The 21,651-nt window shown below is 39.8% G+C and overlaps 2 protein-coding genes across 2 annotated transcripts in view; both read right to left on the bottom strand.

The window, feature by feature from the left end:
* The window catches only part of LOC140503315 (vomeronasal type-2 receptor 26-like), a 37,509-nt gene extending 33,551 nt beyond the window's left edge, over positions 1–3,958 (bottom strand). The window contains exons 1-2 of the mRNA XM_072607195.1: positions 3,694–3,958; positions 298–589 (exon numbers count right to left, since the gene is read on the bottom strand). Coding sequence (XP_072463296.1) covers positions 298–589; positions 3,694–3,899 — 498 coding nt within the window. The 5' untranslated portion in view covers positions 3,900–3,958. The remainder of the gene's footprint in view (positions 1–297; positions 590–3,693) is intronic.
* Positions 3,959–10,776: 6,818 nt separating this feature from the next.
* Positions 10,777–21,651, bottom strand: part of LOC140503316 (vomeronasal type-2 receptor 26-like) — a 33,173-nt gene continuing 22,298 nt past the window's right edge. Inside the window, 2 exon segments of the mRNA XM_072607197.1 lie at positions 10,777–11,726; positions 18,461–18,584. Coding sequence (XP_072463298.1) covers positions 10,783–11,726; positions 18,461–18,584 — 1,068 coding nt within the window. The 3' untranslated portion in view covers positions 10,777–10,782.

Genomic DNA, 21,651 nt, shown 5'->3' with positions numbered 1-21,651 from the left:
ATTGCCCCCAGAGGCAGGAAGACCTGAGTTCAAATATAGCTTTAGTCAGTTATTAGCTATGTGGCCCTGGACAAGTCACTTAACTTTTGTCTGCTACAATTTCTCCAGCTGTACCTATCTCCCAGTGTGGTTCTAAGGGTCAAATGATATCATAAAGTACTTAGAATAATATGTGACACGTATTAGGTACTTGAAAAACTAAACTTCTATCCTTTCCCCTTTCCTTCTCTGTAATACTGGACAAGTCCCTTCACCTGAAAGAGAGGGCCAAGAGATGGCAAGTTCAACACTCCCTACCTGTGGTAATCTGTACAGCTCCAGAAGGGTCCCCATCTGGACAGAAAGAGCAGATGTAGCTCCTCCAATAACAGCCATGGACTTGTCCTGCCTCTGACAACTATAATTTGGAATGGTGGGATCCTGTCCTGAAAGCCACCTCAGGGAGCTCTCCAAGGTCCTGGCATCACTGTGGTAGGTGTTGTAGATGTGAAATCCAAGGGTAGTATTAGGTAGCAGGCACTGGTCTCTGTTGATCTCCTCCAGAGCAAACATCAGGGCCAGGACCTGCTGGTAATTTTTGTGTAGCCACCTGCAGGGAGAGAAGAGAAGATCAGCAGCTAGGAACACAACCTTGAAAACCCACAGGGTTGAAGGAGATGAATACAGCCAAGCTAGGTTCAGATCACAGGGCCCAGGGCAGAAACAGCTTGGTCTATGGAGCACAACACCTCATTTTCACATGACTTGCATCCCTGTCCTGTTTATATGTCTTTAATTTGGAGTGTGGGTGATGGAGGGGGAAATTCTCCAGAATGGCTAACCAGGCTGAGTACCTGGAATACTCTCCCTGCTCATTTCTACCTTCCCTCCTCTTTGCCTCCCTTCACGATTCCCCTCACATCTCTCCTTCTCTAATAAGCCTTGCAAGTCCCCTTATGGATAATGCCTTTCCTTTAAGATTATCTCCCATCAAAATGTATACAATTTGCATTTATATAGGTGCTTCAATGTTGTCTCCCTCATGAAACTATCAGCTCTCTAAGAGAATGGCCCACATTTTCATTTTCTTTGTATCCACAGCATTTAGCAGAGTGTCTGGCATATATTAAGTACTTAACAAATGATTGTTGCCTGACTTTCTGAACTATGTCACCCAGTGATTTCATTCAACAAATGACCAGTTACTATGTGAAATGCACTGTACAAGTAAGAGTGTTTTCCTGGCCTTAGTCTCACAATCTCATCCAGAAGATATACACATGATTGAACATATTCACAGGCAGACCATGCTCAATGCTGCATTGATAGTACTATATACCCTAGTAGTTCAGGGAAGGGAGATGTACCCTCTGGCTTAATGTCTTCTCTCAAGTGGCCATAGTTACCACTTATGGGAAATCCTGCCAAGGAAAACTGAGCCATTGCAAATGTGTCTCTTCCTTGCCCATAACAACCTGTTTCATTCCACAAAGTGTTTCTGGAAGTTTTTTCATTTGAGGGAAACTATAAGAGGGATTGAGTCTAGAAGAAGGCAAAGAGCCATTGGAGAGAGCATGCTCCCTGAACCCATCAAGGTTAGGTAGAAACCCTTGTTATGCATATCAGTCTATCTGAAGCCTCAGTTTCTTAGGTTTGTATCTTACACAAGATCATCTTTTCTGGTATTGTTCAGTTAGGAACCATACCTGACCTACTGCTGTGATTCAAGGGGGAACTTTGGGCAAAAACCTGTTTCAGGAGCTCATTTAGTGGGCAACAATGATAAGAAGACTAATTTCAGGTGCCCAGTTACCTTGATTTTGCCCTTTAGCACACATGGACCCAACCCAATTTCCAAGTGTTATTGATCTGAAAGAAGTATCTGATGGAACAATTACTCTGCCCTGACTAGTGGAGGACTCTGCCCACAGCATTCTCTGATGATATTGGAAGCAAGTCTCCTTTATTTCCTCTACTAAAATGAAAGGAGACACATAAATCCACTATTGCTCACCCTTACCTGTTATTCACAACCTGCATTTGTTTAGTATTTGTTAAACAGCATGGTATCCTGTCGGAAAGGCCTTTCTGGTCAGATTCACTTGGAGATTCAGGTTCCTGGTTTGCTGCTTCATTGGGAATGCCTAGAACATATACACACCTGCACCCACAGCAGCGTATACACACACGAACACATGTGCCCATGCACATACACACACAAATACATGTGCACACATACATGCACACACAGGAGCAATTCTGGACTGTCCATTTTTCTGGGGAAGATCTCTGCAAGACAACAGATGCTAATACTAAAATAAAGGATTCCTTTACTTGGTTACATCTAATGACGTGGCACACTTGCCCATTCCCTAAGAGGGTGCCCATCCCAAATCTTCCTCTTCACAGAATGAAAAAAATTCTATTTTGAAGCTGTCATTTCCATGAGAACTTGAGGTTACAAAGAACCCATTTTTGCATACATTATGCCATTAATGGTCACAATCCTCTAAGAGATATCTACTATTACTATTCCCATTTTTACATGAAGAAACTAAGCTTCAAAAGTTGAAGATGGTATAAAACAACCCTGCAAACTTCAACGTGGTGTATTACAGCAACAATCTCATTGCTATTATTACTGTAACTCAAGATCACACATAATAATTGCCTGAGCTTAGATTTCAACTCAGATCATCCTTCCTCTGAGTCCAACACTGACGAAAGTGATGCTGCTGCTTCTCATGCTAGCTAACCTGCTTCCTCCGTCCTCTTCCGCACAGATACTCTGGCAGTCAGAGCAGGGAAGACAGAAGGATCTTGTCCCAGATGATGAGGTAAAGGATAGGGTATTCCTTCTTCTTGGACTTGAGTGGCCACTAGAAAGTTTCAAATGGCAATAAAGTGGCCCCTCCTGGGTCCTAACTGAGGGAAAGTATTTTTTAAATGTATTATGGGAAGATGGTGGAAGAGGTCAGAAGTTTCTAGGCTTTCCACATTTTTTGCAGAAACAGAAAATTGTGATGAAATGGTTGAGGTATGGGGGTAAAGCAGTTTTCCTCCTAAGAGCACTTTTGGAAAGCTAAGACAAGACAGGACCTCCAGGAGACAAGTTTTAGCCTGAGTGAAGTGCAAATATAAGGACATTTCCACTGAATGAACAAATCGTAGGCACCAAAGGAAGCAGACTAGACCTCACAGCCTCAGGGACTTTCATCTCATGAACTTTTACCTCACAAACTTTCATCTAAGGAACATCAGAAGGCAGAGTGGGAGAAGACTGAAAGACTTCCTGTCTATTCCCCCCAACATCTGCTGTTTCCAGAAGCCAGGCCTAGTGGTGCTGATCAGAAGTGATACCAAACTGTGTCTGTGGTCAAGCAGGAGTGAGGACAAACCTGGTGAATGTGGGAATGCAAAGAGCAAGAACATTTTTACTACTACTGCTTGGCTGGGGCCTTTACTGGGGCTCAGGGGTGGAGTAAAGGAGTCCCTCAGGTTGAGCTCCCAGACAGAATTCAGAGACCAAGAGTCAGGAGAATCTGAAGCCTTGGGCTCCATTATCTACAGATTCTAAGGATAGATAAAAGATTAGAAAGATGCAAGAAGAGTCACAGACAAGAGAATAGGAAATGTCCCCATCAGCTGGGGGCTGAATCCTCAGGTTTACTCATCTGTTTCCTAAAATGAAAGCCCAGACACCTCTCCACTTACTGGTGTGCATTACAGGCCTTGTGTGGGTGCTCAGCTCCTGTGAATTTCTTCACTGCCATTAAGTACAGGGGAAAAAACCCCCCAATGAGCAGGTCTCCATCTCTGTGGACTCGTGGGCTGATTTGCTCAAAGCATGGGAACTTTTCTTCCCTCACTAAAGAATAAGGTATGTTCAGAAGGAAGTAGAGGGTCATCATGAAAAACATTGGGGCCTGTGTCCTGAGCAGTGCTCCCAACTCTGAGCCTGTGAGCAGGCAAGATGTCCACAGCCACTGGTTGAGTTAAACTTCAATGGGAAAATTGTTCTTTATCTGAGAGCTGCCTTCTCTGTACAGATGCACAGACACCGTATATTTCTGACACAGCAGCCAAGAGAACAGAAGTCCATTTCCTGCTCAGGGGCTAAACTGCTAGAGCCAGATGCCATTTATATACCTAAGAAATATGGGAAGAAAGTTGGTGAAGGTGCAGGTGTCAAGAAGGAGCTCTAGGGAGCATCTCTGCCTGGGGTTCTGCACCTGCATCTCAATCTCCAAAGGAACAGCAAATTCTCATGATGATCAGGAAACCTGTTGCCTCCAGGCCACTTGCTGAGCCCTGGAATCTTGTGTGCAGCTGACACAGGTGGAGCTCCCAGGACTCAGAAAAGGGCATGAATTGCATCAGGTGTGATCAGGCCCAATTCACTGACAAAAGAGGTGGGGAAGAATGGGATGATATCAGTGGGGCTGCCAATCTCCTCCATCAGTCCCTAAAATCCCTTCTTCAAGGCCTGTTACATGAATAGTCTACTCACCCTGGGCCTAAGCTCTTCTACCCTGCTCCCTGAACCACATGCCTACTGTCTGCTTGAGTTTAGCCATCCTGCTAATTTTTAGGAATCAATGTACTTTCCCTGAGAGAACAGATGATCCTTGAGGCCATAGTCTTTCAATTGGGTCTTTCCTTTCCCAGCACTTAGGCTACTGTGTGGCTACAGTCGACACTTAATCAGTGGTTATAGATTGACCTACTCTAGGCAGCCTTTCCTGGCCCCACTCCCAACACTCCCACTGGTAGTGTCTTCCCCTCCTAAGGTCCCTTCTATTTACTACATCTTTCTCTAGAGATTTGGTATTGACCTAGTTGTTCACATGTCTCCCATATTGAAATGTGATCTCCTTAAAGGAAAGGATTGTAGTTGGGCTTTTCTTTCTATGCCTTGGACTTGGTTGGCACAGGGTCTGGCACATAGGAGGCTTGTCCTTGTTGACTGTATCATTTCTATCCTTGTATTCCCTGCACCTCGGTTAGTGTTTGGGAGATTGAATCATTATTGGGTTGAACTCAGTGACTACTGAGTTACCTTTCAACTCAAAAATTCTGTGACTCTGATTTCTAGGAGCCACAATGTAGGAAGGATGGTGATAATCTCATCCCCAGATCAGCAGGGTGCCCAAGGACCACCAGTTCTTTTTCATGAGAATCAGCTGCCCCAAATGGGCATGGCTGAGTCTGGAGAGTATTTGGTTCAACATGGCCACCCAATACAATTATTTGAAGGGCAATCAGAAGAGAGGAATTCACTTCAGTTTTTTGGCCACAAACAGTTGAACTAGGACAAATGGATAGAAGGTAGACAGAAAGCAATTTAAGTTTGGTGGAAGAAACGAACGTTTTGTAACCATCATAGTTATATAAAAGTTTCATGTTCTGCTTCAGATTGCAGTGAATTCCTACTCTTTGTCGGTCTCCAGGAAGGTGCTGGCCAACCATTATTGGGAAGAGTATAGAGGGATTTTTTATCCTAGTCTAAGTTTATCTACAGGGCTCCAGCTGTCTTAACTCTGAGACATTCTGTGAAAACTCAGTCTTCAGGAGGATAATTTTCTCCACTCTTAGGTAGAATTCACAAAGAACTCTTATTCATACATGCCTTCCAGGGAGTTTCCCCATCCCTTTTCTTCACAGAGTAAATCTTACCATGATCATAAAATCCAAGTTTGGCAAAATTTCATAGACAATGAACGTGCAGAGGGTTGCAACTTAGCTGTGAGTAAACACAGTATACCCTTTGGAATGTGAGAGACAACTTTTGACCAGAAGGACGCTTGGTAAAGGACTCCAAAGAGTAAAAGTTGAAAGCTATAAAATAGCACCTTTTCTGACACAATGATTTCTCAAATTTGCAATGGGATAAATGCACATTACACCAACCTAAAACAGTAACTTGAATTAAAAATGTGAACCCAAAACAAAGTTTTATTGCTGATCCAATGATCCTAATCCATTTGAATGCATTTCTTGTTTTGTCTTACATGGAAAAATCATTTCATCTATCATTTTTTTTGCATTGAGAGCCATGTGTACAGTAATGAAAAAGATTTTTATTTTATTAAGTTTTTTTATCTTTGACTTTCTGAGGAGTAGGGAGAATTTCTACAAATAACTTCCTAAATTTTCAGACTTGGGAAATCTTCCTATTTACCATTTATCTAAATAAAAATTTAAGGTTTCTCAAACTTTTCTGCAATGTTTTACTACATCCTAGGCTTTTATTTTGGTCTATACTGGATATTTTGATAAGTGACAAAAATCAGGGTTTTATTTTTCCAATTGGATTAAAATGACTAGTTCTATTTTCTTTCCATGATCAAGATTGAAATTTCTAAGGTGCACAGACATTTTGTCATCTTGCCAAGTAAAACATCAATTTTATTTCTGAAAAGTTTACAAATTCATGGTCTATTGTAGTTCTTTGAGGTGACAACTTCTAATTCACCTAGGCTATTAACTTTTTAAAATTATTAATTTTTTGTTTTCAGCATTCAGTTGTATAAGCTTTTGAGTTTTCAATTTTCTCCCCCTCCTTTCTTTGGCTTTCTCCTTTGTAAGAGGGCATGGAATCTGATATAGGTTCTCTACATATAATTTCATCATATGTGAATTTTCACATTAGTAATGTTGTAAAAAATAATTAGAACTCATGCACTTTAAGTGGTTCAGGGACCCCTCAGAGATTAGAGTATAGGAGAGAGTCATCTGGAAGGAATTCAAAGACTCAAGCATTTTTTAAATCAAGATTTTAAAGGTTTATTGTAATGTTAATATGGTGGGCAGAGCTCCTTGAGGAATTTTGCAACTTAAGAGGAATGATGCCAAAACTTATATAGGAAAAGTAGTGGATTATCTGGCAGATATGCTAATTATGTAATAACCTATAACCTCATTCACATGTGTCATTCAATGGTCTAAACCAGGGGAAGGGTTTTCTCAGGGTGCATTTTTGGTCTGTTATTTTGGGTCTGTAACAAGATAGCTTTGAGAGTTGATGTACTTGATGTCTGTAGCTTGACCTTTGGATTGTATATGATAATTCTGCAGGTACAAGATAGTCCTGTTTTTACAAGATAATTTCTTCAGAGATTACCTTGGTCTTGTAATGGGGAAAGGAAGTTTGTCTTACTGGGGTCCCCTCAGTTGTTATCGCTAGGCATAGTGTCCTTTGGCTGGGGAGAAAACTGTCAGGGATAGTAGTTTGAGGCTAGGGAGAAATATGATCTTGAAATCATGGTCCAAGCTCAAGCACTCAAGCACCCCGTCAGAACCAATGGAAGGAATCATGAGAAAGAAGGACCAGAACAAAACAACAGAAAAAAAGAGATCAGATAGTATGCTCTGATCTGCATTCAGTCTCCATAGTTGTGAACAACGTTTTCCATCATGAGTCTTTAGGATTTGCTTTAGATCCTTGCATTGCTGAGATGAGCCAAGTCTATGAAAGACAGTCATCACACAATGTAGCTGTTTCTGTGTACAGTGTCCTCCTGCTTCTGCTCACTTTACTTTGCATCAGTTCATATAAGTTTTTCTAGGTTTTTCTGAAGTCAATAAGTACAGACTTAGACAAACTGGTCCTTCCTGTGATTTTTTTTTTCAGTTTCCCAATGGAAGTCCAACAAATCCATCCAATAATGACTATTAACCACTCTACTCATGTAGGAAATATCCCATTATCTGGCTAGTGAACATAGAGGATATCAATGTGGTTCATTCTTTTTTCTGGAAGAGAAACATGACATCAGGAAGATGATGCTTTGACTTGCAAGTGAATTAGCTTTAAGTAAGGGAAGACTGTACAAAGTCCCCAGTTTTACTTTCTCCTCCAGAGCCATCTGGGTTCAGTGGCCTGATATAGATCAAGGTGACTAGAAATGCCCTAGGATGCAATGGGAGACCTTGGCTTTTTAAACTAAGTCTTGCCCAGTTCTCACTTTGACTGTGACAACATCCATTCATTTATTAGGACTGTTTAAGAAGTGAGCCAAGGAATGGCCTCTTTAGTATAAAAAGAGAAAGAAAGAAAAAAAATAGGAAATTAAGAAAGAAAGAAAAATCAGACTGAGAGGGGAAGAAGCTTAGGGTTTCTGGCCAAAAGAAAAACAATTACTCTTTACATTCACCCTAAGCCATCATGGCCCAAAAATGACCACTGACTACTCCACTTATGTTAGAATTATGTCATTATTTCAGAAGGGACTATAGTAATTTCATAATGAAAACTGACTCAAATCAGAATTGAGGCATACATCAGCTTTATTTATACCATTAGTAGAGAGAATCCTGCTAAGTACTTGAGTTTTAACTTAGAAATCAAACAGAAAATTAAGACAGGAAGGATAGTCAAGGCAATATAGTAACCACAAACAACAGGATGACAATCAGATTTAGAGTTCTCTTGATTATTTGCTTGTAGAAAATAAGGTGAAGGGAAACTGGGTTTGGAAGAATCCTAGTCCTACCTAGGTATTCAGCCCCACATAGAGAGGTTCTCTCAATGAAACACAGTTTTTTTAGGCACAAGTGATAAGAATAAGAGATATAGACAATACAGAGCCATAGACTACAAACTGATCTCAGTAGGATTTTTAAAAATAGTACAAAGGTACTGAAGTGCAAATTTCTGTTCTTTCCTAGTTCCTTTTCTCTAAAAATCCCCAAATTGCTAAGTCTCCTTTCATTTGCAGGCTGGAATTTCTTGAAGATGAGAATCTGAGGAAGTCCAAACCATTGGTCACCATAACTGGTTGCAAGCATTTTCAGGATCCTTGATTTTAACGATTTCCATTTTGTTGTTTAATTAGGGATTTTTAAATTTAATTTTATTAATGTGAGGGTTTGGAGACATACATTTTACCCTAATGACTGCTTTGGCTATATCCCATAAATTTTGGTATGTTTTCACATTGTAGTCATTCTCTTTGATGAAATTAATGTTTCTGTGATGTGTTTTTTCACCTACTCTTTTCTTTAGGATTAGATTATTTAGTATTCAATTAATTTTAACTTACATTTTCATGCCACTTTCTGGAATGTAACATTTCTTGTATTATGGTCTGAAAAGGATGCATTTAATATTTCTGCTTTTGAGGTCAGATTTTTGAGAGTGGTTTGGGTGTGAAAGAATTCACTTATACCTTCTCTATAGCCTTTGCACCCCAAGAATATTTGTATGCTACCTGAAATGATGAGGAATACATATGTGGTCTTATTGTCCTGAAAGAATTCAGTCACCCAGTCTCTAAGTAAAAAAACAAAACAAAACAGCATGTATTGGTGTGATGCACCCAAGTGGGCTTGCTCTCCATGAGGCAGAGTCCCAGTGGGTTTTACTTCACATTAGAGGCAGAGAATAGGTCATAAGTACTGCTTTCCAAGGGAGCAAAGTAGCTCCTACTTCCCATAGGAATGGGATGTGGAAGCAGGGCTCCAATATACATGGGATGTATGTTATATATAGTCTATAAATAATGTGTTAGAAGGCCAGAGGTGCTTTTATAATACTGATAAGCAAAGACAATAGGAGAGGGGGAAGAGACTTTAAGACATCCTCCAGCTCAGAAGGGGCCTTACAAAGTACTGGAAAAACAACCCTTAATATTAATTTTAACCCTGAGAGCACCATTTGCATCCACATCATTTCCCCACTCAACCACTAGACAGGAAAAATCTTTCAGAAAAGGGGTGAAGGTCATTGTCATGAGTAGCTACTTCCTGCTGAACAGGGGCACAGGGTTCATTTCAAGGGCCAAGAACAGGTTGAAGAGGGTGGTCAGTGTGTGGGTGTGGAGTCTCTCATCAGGCACACAAACCTTCTTCCAAAAATTAAGCCCCAAATTAAACCCTAACCCTCAGAATATTTATTTGCTTTTCAGAACCAGAGGACATGACCCTCTGACCCAGTGCTTCAGTAGAAAAAACAAAAGGTACTTGGAACTCTCCTACAAAACAATTCCCCTAATGAAGCCCAGCAATGGGTGGGGAAGATCTTCTTTAATCACATTATTCAATGAGAAGTCAGGGCAGCTAGTTGGTGCAGTGAATAGAGCACCAGTGCAGGAGTCAGGAGGACCTGAGTTCAAATCTCACCTCAGACACTTAACACTCACTAGCTGTGTGACCTTGGACAAGTCACTTAACACCAATTGCCTCAACCTGGGTCATCTCCAGCCATCCTGATGAATATCTGGTCAGTTGATTCAGATGGCTCTGGAGGAGAAGTGAGGCTGGTGACCTGCACAGCCGTCCCACGCTCAAAACAAAGTCAAGCACAAGTCTTGTCATCATTTCTCTGACGGCATGGTCTTCTTTGGCAAGGAGGGACAAATACACACAGCCTCAATATGACAGCTTATCTTCTTGGAGTCATTACCAAGAATGAAACAATGAGTAAGAAAGAACTGTATATATAGTTTGTGACTTGTCTGAGATTGAATACTGAGAGTATCTGAATCCTAACATAAGGATCATTTTGAGAAATGAGATAGCGAATTAACAAAGCAACTCAATGTCAAGGAGAAACAGAATGCAAGCCATTCTCACTTCTCATTGCCACCTTGGGACTATGCATTTCTAGGATTGACATGAAGAAATTGTTACAGAGTGGTGACATAGTACAGCATAGTGTGTGGATCTGAAAGTCTCACTTCCATTAAGAGCAGTGGGCAGGGTTGGAAAGAGGACTTTACCAGTACAAGTGGATAAGGTGCTTCACCAGGATGTAAAATTAAAGCTATTCACAGCTGATTTAGATGTTTTATCCAATATTTCTCAAGTCCCTGGAAGAGCCTCTGGGGTCAAGTTCCTGGTTCTGCAATCTGCTTTATTTCTTAACCATTCCAGAGTCTTCCTCTCTGGCCTTAGCAGGATCACATAGCACTTGGGGAAAAAGATGCAGCCCAGTAACCCAGCACTGGAGGCCAAGATGGCAAAAACTTTCACAGCCACCATGGCCTTCCCCTTGGAACTCTGGTATGTGGGGAGGAAAGAGATCCAAACACTGCAGAAGACCAGCATGCTGAAGGTGATGAACTTGGCTTCATTGAAGGCATCAGGAAGGTTTCTGCCCAGGAAAGCCACCATGAAGCTGCCCAAGGACAGGATGCCCATGTAGCCCAGGACACAGTAGAAGGCAATGGCAGAGCCCTCCTTACACTCAATGATGATGTGTCCAGGTTCAGAGTGAGTGTCTGTACCTAAGAAGGGAGGTGAGGTTCCCACCCAGGTCGCACAGATAACCACTTGGATCACAGAGCAAAGGAGGACAAGATAATTGGACACCTTAGGTTGCACCCACATCCTCATCCTGCTGTCTGGTCTTGTGGCCTTAAAAGCCAGAACCACCATGATGGTTTTGGCCAAAATAGAGGAAACTGCCACTGTGAACACGACTCCAAATGTTGTCTGCTGAAGAAGGCAGGTTACTGTGGTTGGACGGCCAATGAAAAGCAAAGAACAGAGGAAGCAAAAGATGAGAGAGATGAGAAGAGTGTAGCTGAGAACCCTGTTGTTGGCTTTGACTATGGCAGTATCTTGATGCTTCACAAAGATAATGAGGATCAGAACAGTGAGGAGAGAGAAAGAGAGAGCTATGCAGGTCAGAGTCCATCCCAAAGATTCTTGGACACTTAGGAAGGTGATTACTTTTGGGAGACACTGCTCTTTGTTTCTGTTTGGATATTGATCTTCTGGGCACTTCACACAGTTGTCCATATCTGCAGTTCACAACAACAACAACAACAAAGCATGTTTCAAGAATCCACTATATCTGCTACCTTGTGATAGGCAGTAGGGAAACAAATTTAAAAGGCACAAAAGTCCCTGCCCTCAAGGATCTTGTGTTCATTTTCCTGGTGATCTAAGATTTACACAATTGAGCAAAATCATGGTGATTAGATGAGGGCAAGAGAACCAACTGGGGAAGCTTTAGTAAAAGTCAGATTGCATGAACTGGGAAGGAAGATGCAGATGCCAATTGATATAAATGGGAAGTAGGCATGAAGCCCAAGCTTGTGCAAACTCTCAGAGGCAAGGGATGGAAAATGAAATTGGGGTTACAACAACAGTCCAGTTTTGATGGAAAGGAGATCTCATGAAACAGACTAATATGACATCAAGCCTGAGGAGTAGGCTGGCTCTGAAGTGTAAGGCAACTTTGAAAGTTAAGGAACTAAACTTGACTAGTTTAGCAGCTTTGGAGAGGTAAAGTCAAAAGGGATAAAAGGAAGAACAATCACAATAGTTTACCAAGACAGGGTAAGAGGTGAGAAAAGTCTGAGCTAGAATCATGGTCACATCCATGGATAGAAGGGGATGGATAAAATAACAGTATGAATAATAACAACAGGGAATCTATGAAGAGATTTCTTTCTGGAAGTACAGAGGAAGGCAAGGGGAATGAAATCCTACAGAAGGTTGTTCTCTTGCCCTCATCAAATCTCATTTGATTTACTCAGTTTTGAATACATTACATCTCATGAATAGAATGGGTATATGATCTTTAAATAAAAACTTGTTCAAAGTATAGATAGAGAAAGGTGTTTTATTAACATAAAGTAGATATCTAAAACCTAAATCAGGCATCCTATGTAATAGGATTATGCTCGCACCTTTCCCCAAAAATATAGGATGAAAGCAAAGATGCCCACTCTCTTCCTTATTGGTTTTTATCCTTCTAGCACCTCTAGCAATAGCCCTGTCATAAGGGAAAGAAATGAAGTGTGTAAAATGAAGTAAAGAGAAAAGAAAACTATTGTCATTTGCTAATAACCCGATGGTTTATTTAAAACACCAGGAAATCATCAAGCATAATGCCCAGAAATTAAGAATAGCTTTGAAAACTAGAAGAATATTTACTGTTCATGGATGGACTATGACATCACAATGAACATGATGACCTTAAGTTAATTTGTCAGTTGTAGTACTATGCCAATCAAATTATCAAAGTAATATAATGAACTCAACAAAATAATAAAATGCAAAAATTCAAGATCTGGAATAACAAGGTAGATGATGAAATTTGATGAGGTTTAAGTGGTGTAGTGGAAATAAGCAAATTAACCGAGCATGAACACCTCTAACCTGTTTTAAGCTTCCATTTTGTGACTGATTAGTTGTTATGTAAGCTGCTTTTTCCTAATAAGATAAGCACCTAAAGGGCATAGTTTGGTAATGATGAGTGGATGTGTGTGTGTGTGTGTGTGTGTGTGTGTGTGCCTGCCTTGATCTGGTAAACAACTATTAATGACTCTTTTTATCGGTTGTATCCCCAGCTTTTTGCACATCATTTGAAGTCTACTAAGCAATAAAAGTTGCTTAATACATTTATGGAATTCTATGTTTATCTCTTAAAATTTGGAAATACCTGTTAATAACACATGTCCAAAATTTTGTTAAAAAGTGTCAAACAATTGCTAATGATGTTGAGTCTGATAGCTTGATTTCTTCTTAAGATTAGATAATTAATCACTAATCAGAACTTAGATTTAACTTGTGAATGCCCATAGACAAAGCCATAAAATACCACGAGAAGCCACAGATATCAGCCTGCTCATGAGTTGTGTCTAGGACAGATTCCTGTGTTCCTTAATCTTAGAAATTTTAGCATCATATATCTACCTCAGACAGACTTTATTATCCACATGCATAAACACAGAATAAATATCTATACGTATTATATATACACATATGAACATACAAGTGTGTACATATATACATAAATGCAGTCATATATGTGTGTATATACACACAATCTATGTACACATGTATTTCCATACACCCTCACATTCTCACATACACATATCTAAAATACATTCCCATATAAATGAGTGGTCAAAGGATAGGAATGATCAGTTCTTAAAAGTGTTGCAAACTATTAATGACTATAGGAAAGATGCAGTAAATCAATAATTATGAGTAAAACAAAAATCATTAATGACCCTAAGTTTCACCTAACCCCCTGCAAATTGACAACAGCTTCAAAAGAGGGGAATAGTCAATGTTGGAGAAATTGTTGGAAGTACGACACACTAGTGCATTGCTGATAGAACTATAAATGTGCACAACCATTTTGGAAAATCAGTTAAAATTATGCAAATAAAGTCAGTAAATGTCCAAACTGTCTGACCCAGAGATCTCATTACCATGCTTATACCCTGTCATGGTAATTTAAATGGAAAGATATTTCTCATTTGTTAATAGAACCGTGTGACCGGCCTTGGTCACAGGGAAGTCTGAGTCTCATGGAGTCTGTGATAGAAGGAGTTTGGTGAATGGGTAGAACAGGAAGGGTGGAATAGGAAGAGGCAGAGCTAGAGTAGAGCTAAGAGGAGATTGATCCGAGTCTAGTCAGAACTAGGAAGGATGCAGGTAAGCAAGAAGCTGGCTAGCGTGAGTGAAAAGGTTTGTTTGTGATTTTGTTTAAGGGAGTCTCCTTGTGCTTTGTTTAATGTAACTGGTTTGTGGGAAGTCTAGAAGGGGGAAGTCTTGGAGATGATGTTGTTTTCTACCTTGCTTTGTGTATAGATTTTTATCACTCTGATGGATTTGGCTTTTTGGTATCTGAATAAATGTTTTGGTTCTGTCTTCAATATGGACAGGCTATTGTATTTTGCAATTCAGAATCCTGCTGGGATATTCCTGGCCATTGTAGCTGTTGTGAATACCATATTGGCACTATATCCTCCAAGGGGGCCAATAATAGAAAGTTTTCGTATACATCAAAAGATTTCTAGCAGCACTTTTTGTGGTAGCAAAGAATTGGGAACAAAGTAGATAGATGCCCATTGACTGAGAAATAGCTAAACAAACGTTGGCATCTTAACATAATAAAACAATGGTATTCTATATTAAATGATGAATGTGGAATATGGAGAAACAGGAGAAAGCACTACAGCTGAGCTCTACCCATTCCTGTTCCAAACCAATTCAAAAATGTCTGGAAAATGCAATAGGCTGAAACCTAAAGTAATAAGCTAGGAAAAAGTCACAAAGAATCATTTTTTTTCTGACGTTGGCATAGAATGAGGAACAGGAGATCAGTAGACAGACACTGGGTATGATATCTAGTTAAAAATGCACCATGTATAACATTGCAGTGTGTAAGAAGAGTCTGGAAACTGTGGCAAGAGGAACTCCCAGGCCCATTCCATAACACTCCTAAACCCTTAGTGCAGATCTGTGCAAAATCTATAGGTGCCAATTGGCAGCTTCACCAACAATTACTGAGGTACAAGACAGCTTCAGAGTAGTGGGGAGAAAGTAACCTAGACCCAGGGGGTGGCATTCCAAGGTAATATCATTGGTTCCCATATCATAGGAATAAATTTTGCATCACTGTCACTCCAAATGCAGGAGCAAAGCAGGGTTACCATTCCAACTTCTAGCCTATTCTGAAGCATAGAGAAGATTAACCAGGGTGATAGATCTAGCCTAAAGTGTAGCCTGTTTTTCTGTTACTCGGAACCAATAGAACTTCCCAGCTGACTGATTGTGGCTATGTTGAATTGCAGTCTTCTCTTGCTCAGACTGAAATCTAAATCAGGGACTTTTGGTGTTCAGTCCATCTGGACAAGGATCAGGTTTGGATATGAACACTTTGAAAGTTTACAGGTCCTGTAGGTGGTCTTTTCCTGAGGATCTAGAATAACCTAATACTCAATACCCCCCAAAGCAACAATAGGACCAGACCCAGCGTCCTCTCCTGAAGTATAAAGAGCATAATCTCAACAACAAATCCAAAGTTAGGGAGTTGTGCTAGAAGAATGATCAAGAAATAAAAGATTTGTTTCCAAGCTGGTAACAGGAAAACAACACAATGCCTCAAAGAACAGAATGTCTCCAAAATATCTCCAAGCAAACCTCAAAGAAAAGCCCCGAGGTTTGCCTCACCCTCTGTGTATTGGCAGGTGTGACAACAGATCAAAATAGTCAATATTGGAGAGGTTGGAACAATTTCAACTAGAATTCCTGGAAGAGATCAAGCAATCATTTTTAAAAGAGTTAATTTTTTATAAAATAAATAAAGTAGGACTGTAGAGGGAAAAACATTGGAAAACAAATGAGAGCTATGGAAGAAAGAATTGGAAAGATAATTAACAGCTTGGTGTAAGAGGTACAAAACCTTGTTCTAGCAAGAACTAGTCTGGTAATTACAGTTGACCAAATAGATATCTATGATTCCATTGGCAAGAAGAAGTCTTAAAACCAAGTCAAAAAACTAAAAAAAAAATGAAAATGTTATGTATCTCAGAGCAAAAAATAACTGATGTAGAGAATAGGTGAAGAAGAAAACATTCAAGAATCATTAGAGTATCTGAGTGCCATGATCATAAAAAAGACACTGGACTTCACATTTCTGCACAACTGAGTATCATCCTATGGGGAAACAAGTGGACCTTTAAAGACTGTGTAGAAACTTTGAAGTTATAACTTAAGAATTAAGAGAAAAAATAAAATGCAAAAAGAAACACAAATGATATGAGAACTAAACAAGGATAAACTGGTTATAGTGTAATATGAGACAATACATGTGTCCCCTCTGAACCCTATCATCATCAGAGGTCATAAATGTCGTCTAATTAGGCAAGACCTGGGAGTGGTTATATTTTGATGATCTTAAGACAATGTCCAAGAGGACACTGAGAAGTCATTCCAATGAGAAGTCATTCCCTTATTGCACCCCTATGTCAGATAAGGAAGTCCATTTCATATATTTTACAGACCTTTTTAGATATGTTGATAACTTATTCTGATCATTTCCCCCTTTTTTTCTCTTTTTTGGTTTTAAATACTTTTCTATAATTTGGCTCTTTTGGAGGGGGAATTAGACCAGTACTGGGTGAAAGTATAATTATATAAAAAAACACCAATGAAACAAATTTTGAAAAACAAAAGAAATGATACTGGTGAGGAATATAGAGAAGTATGGAAAGATCAACAGGAACTGATATAAAGTAAACATACACAGTAACTACAATTAGATAAATGGAAAGAAACAAAAAATAAAAAGTGACCATTTCAAAATTAAAGCACCTATGACATGAAAAAAAGAGGTGAAAGAAAATGCCACCATCCCATTCTTTTCCAAAGTTTGGAGGTGCACAAGTGGTGTGTATTGCACATATTTTCAAACTTTGTTAATGTACTGATCAGTTATGATGACTTTTTCACTTTCTTTTTCCTTCAGTAATCTTTTTTGCAAAAAATTATTCATTATATAGGATGACTCTTTAGGTAGGGATACTAAGGGACGTTAGAGAAAGCTTTAGGGCCTGGCCATAAAAGGAGAAATTAGTAAAACTTCATTTTCCAAAAATATTGGAGTGATTAAAAACAGTAACTGTGAGTGCATGAAATTTGGTGGCAGAGAGGAAAGTGGTGCCCTCCAGAGGAAAAGGGAAGATTGGACAAGTGGCCAATTAGAAGAAAGATAAAGCGATCCATTTTGAACATGCTGATTTTCAGATGTCAAAGGACATTCTGAAAGAGATATCCTACAGACTAGTGCCAATGAAGGGCTAGAATTCAGAGCAGTAATTAGTGATGAAGAAAGAGATCTGGAAATCATTGGAATTTAAATTGGCCTTGAACTTATGGGAACTGATAAGAGCCCTAAGGAAGAGTGTATTGAAAGAAGAGACATACCAAAATAGGCCTTTCAGGATTCCTGTACTGGTGGGATTAGAGAGGGACTGTAAACCCACCAGGCACTTGAAGCCAGTAAGTATTTTCCGAAGTGCCTAACATTATCCTTAGTGTATCTCAAGTACTTAATACTTGCTGGCTTAATTGATTGAAGTCAACAAGAGTTTGAAAAGGAGAAGCTAGGCAGATTAAGAGGTTAACTAAGAAAAAGAGACTGTCACAGTCATGAAAGACCAAGGTTGGGGGTAGGTTTCAACTATCCAAAGCTGCAGAAAGATAAGAAAGATTAGGATTGAAGAAGAAAAAACATTGGAAATAGCAGGTGGAACCATTGCTGATCTTGAAGAAAGCAGCTGCAATAGTGCAGTGGGATCAGAAGCCTGATATTAATGAGCAAAATTAGAAGCAGTAGCTTATCAATGAAAAGTAAGAGATATAGAATGATAGCTTGAGGAGATGGTGGGGTCATGTGAAGTCCTGTTTTTGTAAAGATGGGTTAGACCAAGGTGTGTCTGTTAGTGATACAGAAGGAGCTGATAGAAAAAGGAGACCTCTCCCCAATGGATTAGTGATTAAATTGTATGAGCACCTAATTCACAGAGGAAGAAATAAAAACTATTTAACAGATGAGGGAAAATAATGGCATCATGAAATGCCAAAGAACTGTAAAAATGAGAGCAATCCTGAGGTTCCAGGTCACACCAAAATGCACTACATTTTTTGGCCTTTCTTGTTTCTATCAGGAACATCCCCATTCTTCCAGTCTCCTAGGTTTGCAACTTCAGTCCTACGTTCAGACACTTACCAATCTTGTTGGAAATCTCTCCATCTGGGCACTGGGCACAGTCAAAGCAACAGACAGGCTTTCCCTCCCAAGGAATTTTCCTGAATCCAGATCCACAGTGATCAGTGCACACAGCCTGGAGGTTCTAGGTAGGGACAAGAGAAGGAAGTGAATCAGGGCCTGCCTCTGTGCTGCAGAGTAGAAGCTGTCCTGCTATATGAGAGTTAATGATACAGGTTAAGAATGTTTAAAGATATTCTTGATGTAATTCTTTTAGAAAAGAGAAATTTTTAATTGAAATTTGGTACCTTTCTTTCATGACAATTCTTTTAAAAAATTTATAACATTAAAATCTAATACAGGGAAATTCACACAGTACTCAATTACCAAACTTTTATCAAGTATTCACGATGGTAGAGTACAGAGAACAATTCAATTAAAGACTCCCAACATTATTCCATAAAAACTTTAAAAAAATGCCTCAAGTTTCAGAGTAGCAGAGCCAGTAAATGTTTGGGGTGAGATATTTTGCCAACTCAAGGCAACATATAAAGTGAACAGGAGAAGTCGGTGACACTGGGGTTGTTGTCAGCCTAGGATATGATGCATGCTACAGCTATACCAGAAATGGGCTTAGAGGGTAGCTGCAACAGCAGCAGCAGATGCTTCAGGAGCTCTCATCCCAAAGATGGTAAGGGTCTCAGACTACTGATCAGAAAGACATTAGAGGGGAACTTTTGTGGCATTGGGTGCCATCATTCAAATACACTTCTTGGTCACCCTTTCAGGTCATAATTCCAGGGTAATGAGGAGAACTAGTGCTTGTGGTTGCAGGGGAGGAGGAGTTCTCCTTCAGATGATAAGGAATATCTATCTAAAGTCATCAGCAACTATCATCTGTAATGGGTTTATACTAAAAGTCTCTTGAATAAGAGTAAAAGTCAAGTAAGGATGCCCATTATTATTCAATATTGCACTAAAAATGTAAGTTACAGGAATTACAGGAGAAAAAGGAACTGAATCAAGCAGAACAGTCAATAAGGAAACAAGACTATCACTTTTTGTAGACAGTAGGATGATGATATCATTAGAGAATCCTAGAGAATCAACTAAATGACTACTTGAAATTATTAACAGCTTTATCAAAGTGCAGGATATAAAATAATTTTGCATAAATCCCAGCAGCAAGTGATAGAAAGAGAAATTCCATTTTAAATGACTGTAGACAATATAAAATACTAGGCAATCCACTTGCTAAGGCACAACCAGGATCTTCGTGGATACACTTACAAAACACTTTTCACACAAATGAAGTCATATTTGGAAAAATATCCATTGCTCTTGGGTAGGTTGAGCCCATACAATAAAAAAAAAAATTCCAATTCTGCTAAAATTGATTTACTTAGTGTCATTCCAATTAGACCAGCAAAAATTATTTTATAGAGCTAGAAGGAAGAATAACAAAATTCATCTGGAGGAACAAAGGACAAGAATATCAAGGGTAGGGAGGAGCCAAGATGGTGGAGTAGAAAGATACACATATGCTAGCTCCTAACCCACAGCTCATAAAATACCTGTAAAGAAGAACTCCCAACAAATTCTGGAGCAACAGAAACCACAAAACAATGGAGTGGAGGAGATTTCTGTTCCAGAGAGACATGAAAAACTGACATGAAAGGTCTGTCTGCTGCGCACCAGACTCAGAGCAGAGCCCAGCCCTGCCTTGGCCACGTGGCACCGAGGGGAGCAGATCGGAGCAGGCTTCAGGGATGGAATCTCCATCATCTGTGCAGGTCTCTCCACCCACAGGCCCCAAAGGTCAGGGAGAGGGTCTTTTCAGCTTGCTGAGAGGGGAGTGGGGTGTCTCCATAACTCAGGCCCCCTCGGGAGGCAGCAGCAGAGGCAGCAGCAGACAGGGGCTCCCAAAGCAGGCAGGAGCTTGGATCCATTGATGAAGGTCTCTGCACAAACCCCCTGAGGGAACTGTGCCCCTCGTGGTGGCCGTGCCCCCACCTGAGCACCTGAACTTAATCTCACACTGTATAGCAGCCCCACCCCCGCCCAAAGTCCTGAGGCTGGGAAGCAGCATTTGAATCTTAGCCCCCAAGCACTAGGTGGACAGTATGAGAGGCAAGGTGGGTGTGGAGAGGAAATTCAGAAGTCAAATAACTGGCTGGGAAAATTCCCAGAAAAGGGAAAAAAAGATAAGACCATAGAAGGTTACTTTCTTGGTGAATAGATATCTCCTCCCACCCTTTGGGATGAGGAAGAATGATGCTTACCATCAGGGAAAGAAATAGAAGTCAAGGCTTCTGTATCCCAAACACCCAAAATAAATATTCAATGGGCTCAGGCCATGGAAGAGTTCAAAAAGGATTTTGAAAATCAAGTTAGAGAGGTGGAGGAAAAACTGGGAAGAGAAATGAGAGAGATGCAAGAAAAGCATGAAAAACAGGTCAACACCTTGCTAAAGCATACCCCAAAAAATGCTGAAGAAAATAACACCTTGAAAAATAGGCTAACTCAATTGGCAAAAGAGGTTCAAAAAGCCAATGAGGAGAAGAATGCTTTAAAAAGCAGAATTAGCCAAATGGAAAAGGAGGTTCAAAAGCTCACTGAAGAAAATAGTTCTTTAAAAATTATAATGGAGCAGATGGAAGCTAATGACTTTATAAGAAACCAGGAAATTGCAAAACAAAACCAAAAGAATGAAAAAATGGAAGATAATGTGAAATATCTCATTGGAAAAACAACTGACCTGGAAAATAGATCCAGGAAAGACAATTTAAAAATTATGGGACTACCTAAAAACCATGATCAAAAAAAGAGCCTAGACACCATCTTTCATGAAATTATCAAGGAAAACTGCCCTGATATTCTAGAACCAGAGGGCAAAAGAAGTATTCAAGGAATCCACCGATCACCTCCTGAAGGAGATCCAAAAAGAGAAACTCCTAGGAACATTGTGGCCAAATTCCAGAGTTCCCAGGTCAAGGAGAAAATATTGCAAGCAGCTAGAAAGAAACAATTCAAATATTGTGGAAATACTATCAGGATAATATAAGATCTAGCAGCTTCTACATTAAGGGATCAAAGGGCATGGAATATGATATTCCAGAAGTCAAAGGAACTAGGTCTAAAACCAAGAATCACCTACCCAGCAAGACTGAGTATAATATTTCAGGGGAAAAAATGGTCTTTCAATGAAATAG

The sequence above is a fragment of the Notamacropus eugenii genome, chromosome 5 (assembly GCF_028372415.1).
Source record: "Notamacropus eugenii isolate mMacEug1 chromosome 5, mMacEug1.pri_v2, whole genome shotgun sequence".
In the NCBI taxonomy this organism is placed as follows: Eukaryota; Metazoa; Chordata; class Mammalia; order Diprotodontia; family Macropodidae; genus Notamacropus; species Notamacropus eugenii.
The sequence above is the reverse complement of the archived record's forward strand: the minus strand, read 5'-3'. Positions and strand labels throughout refer to the sequence as shown.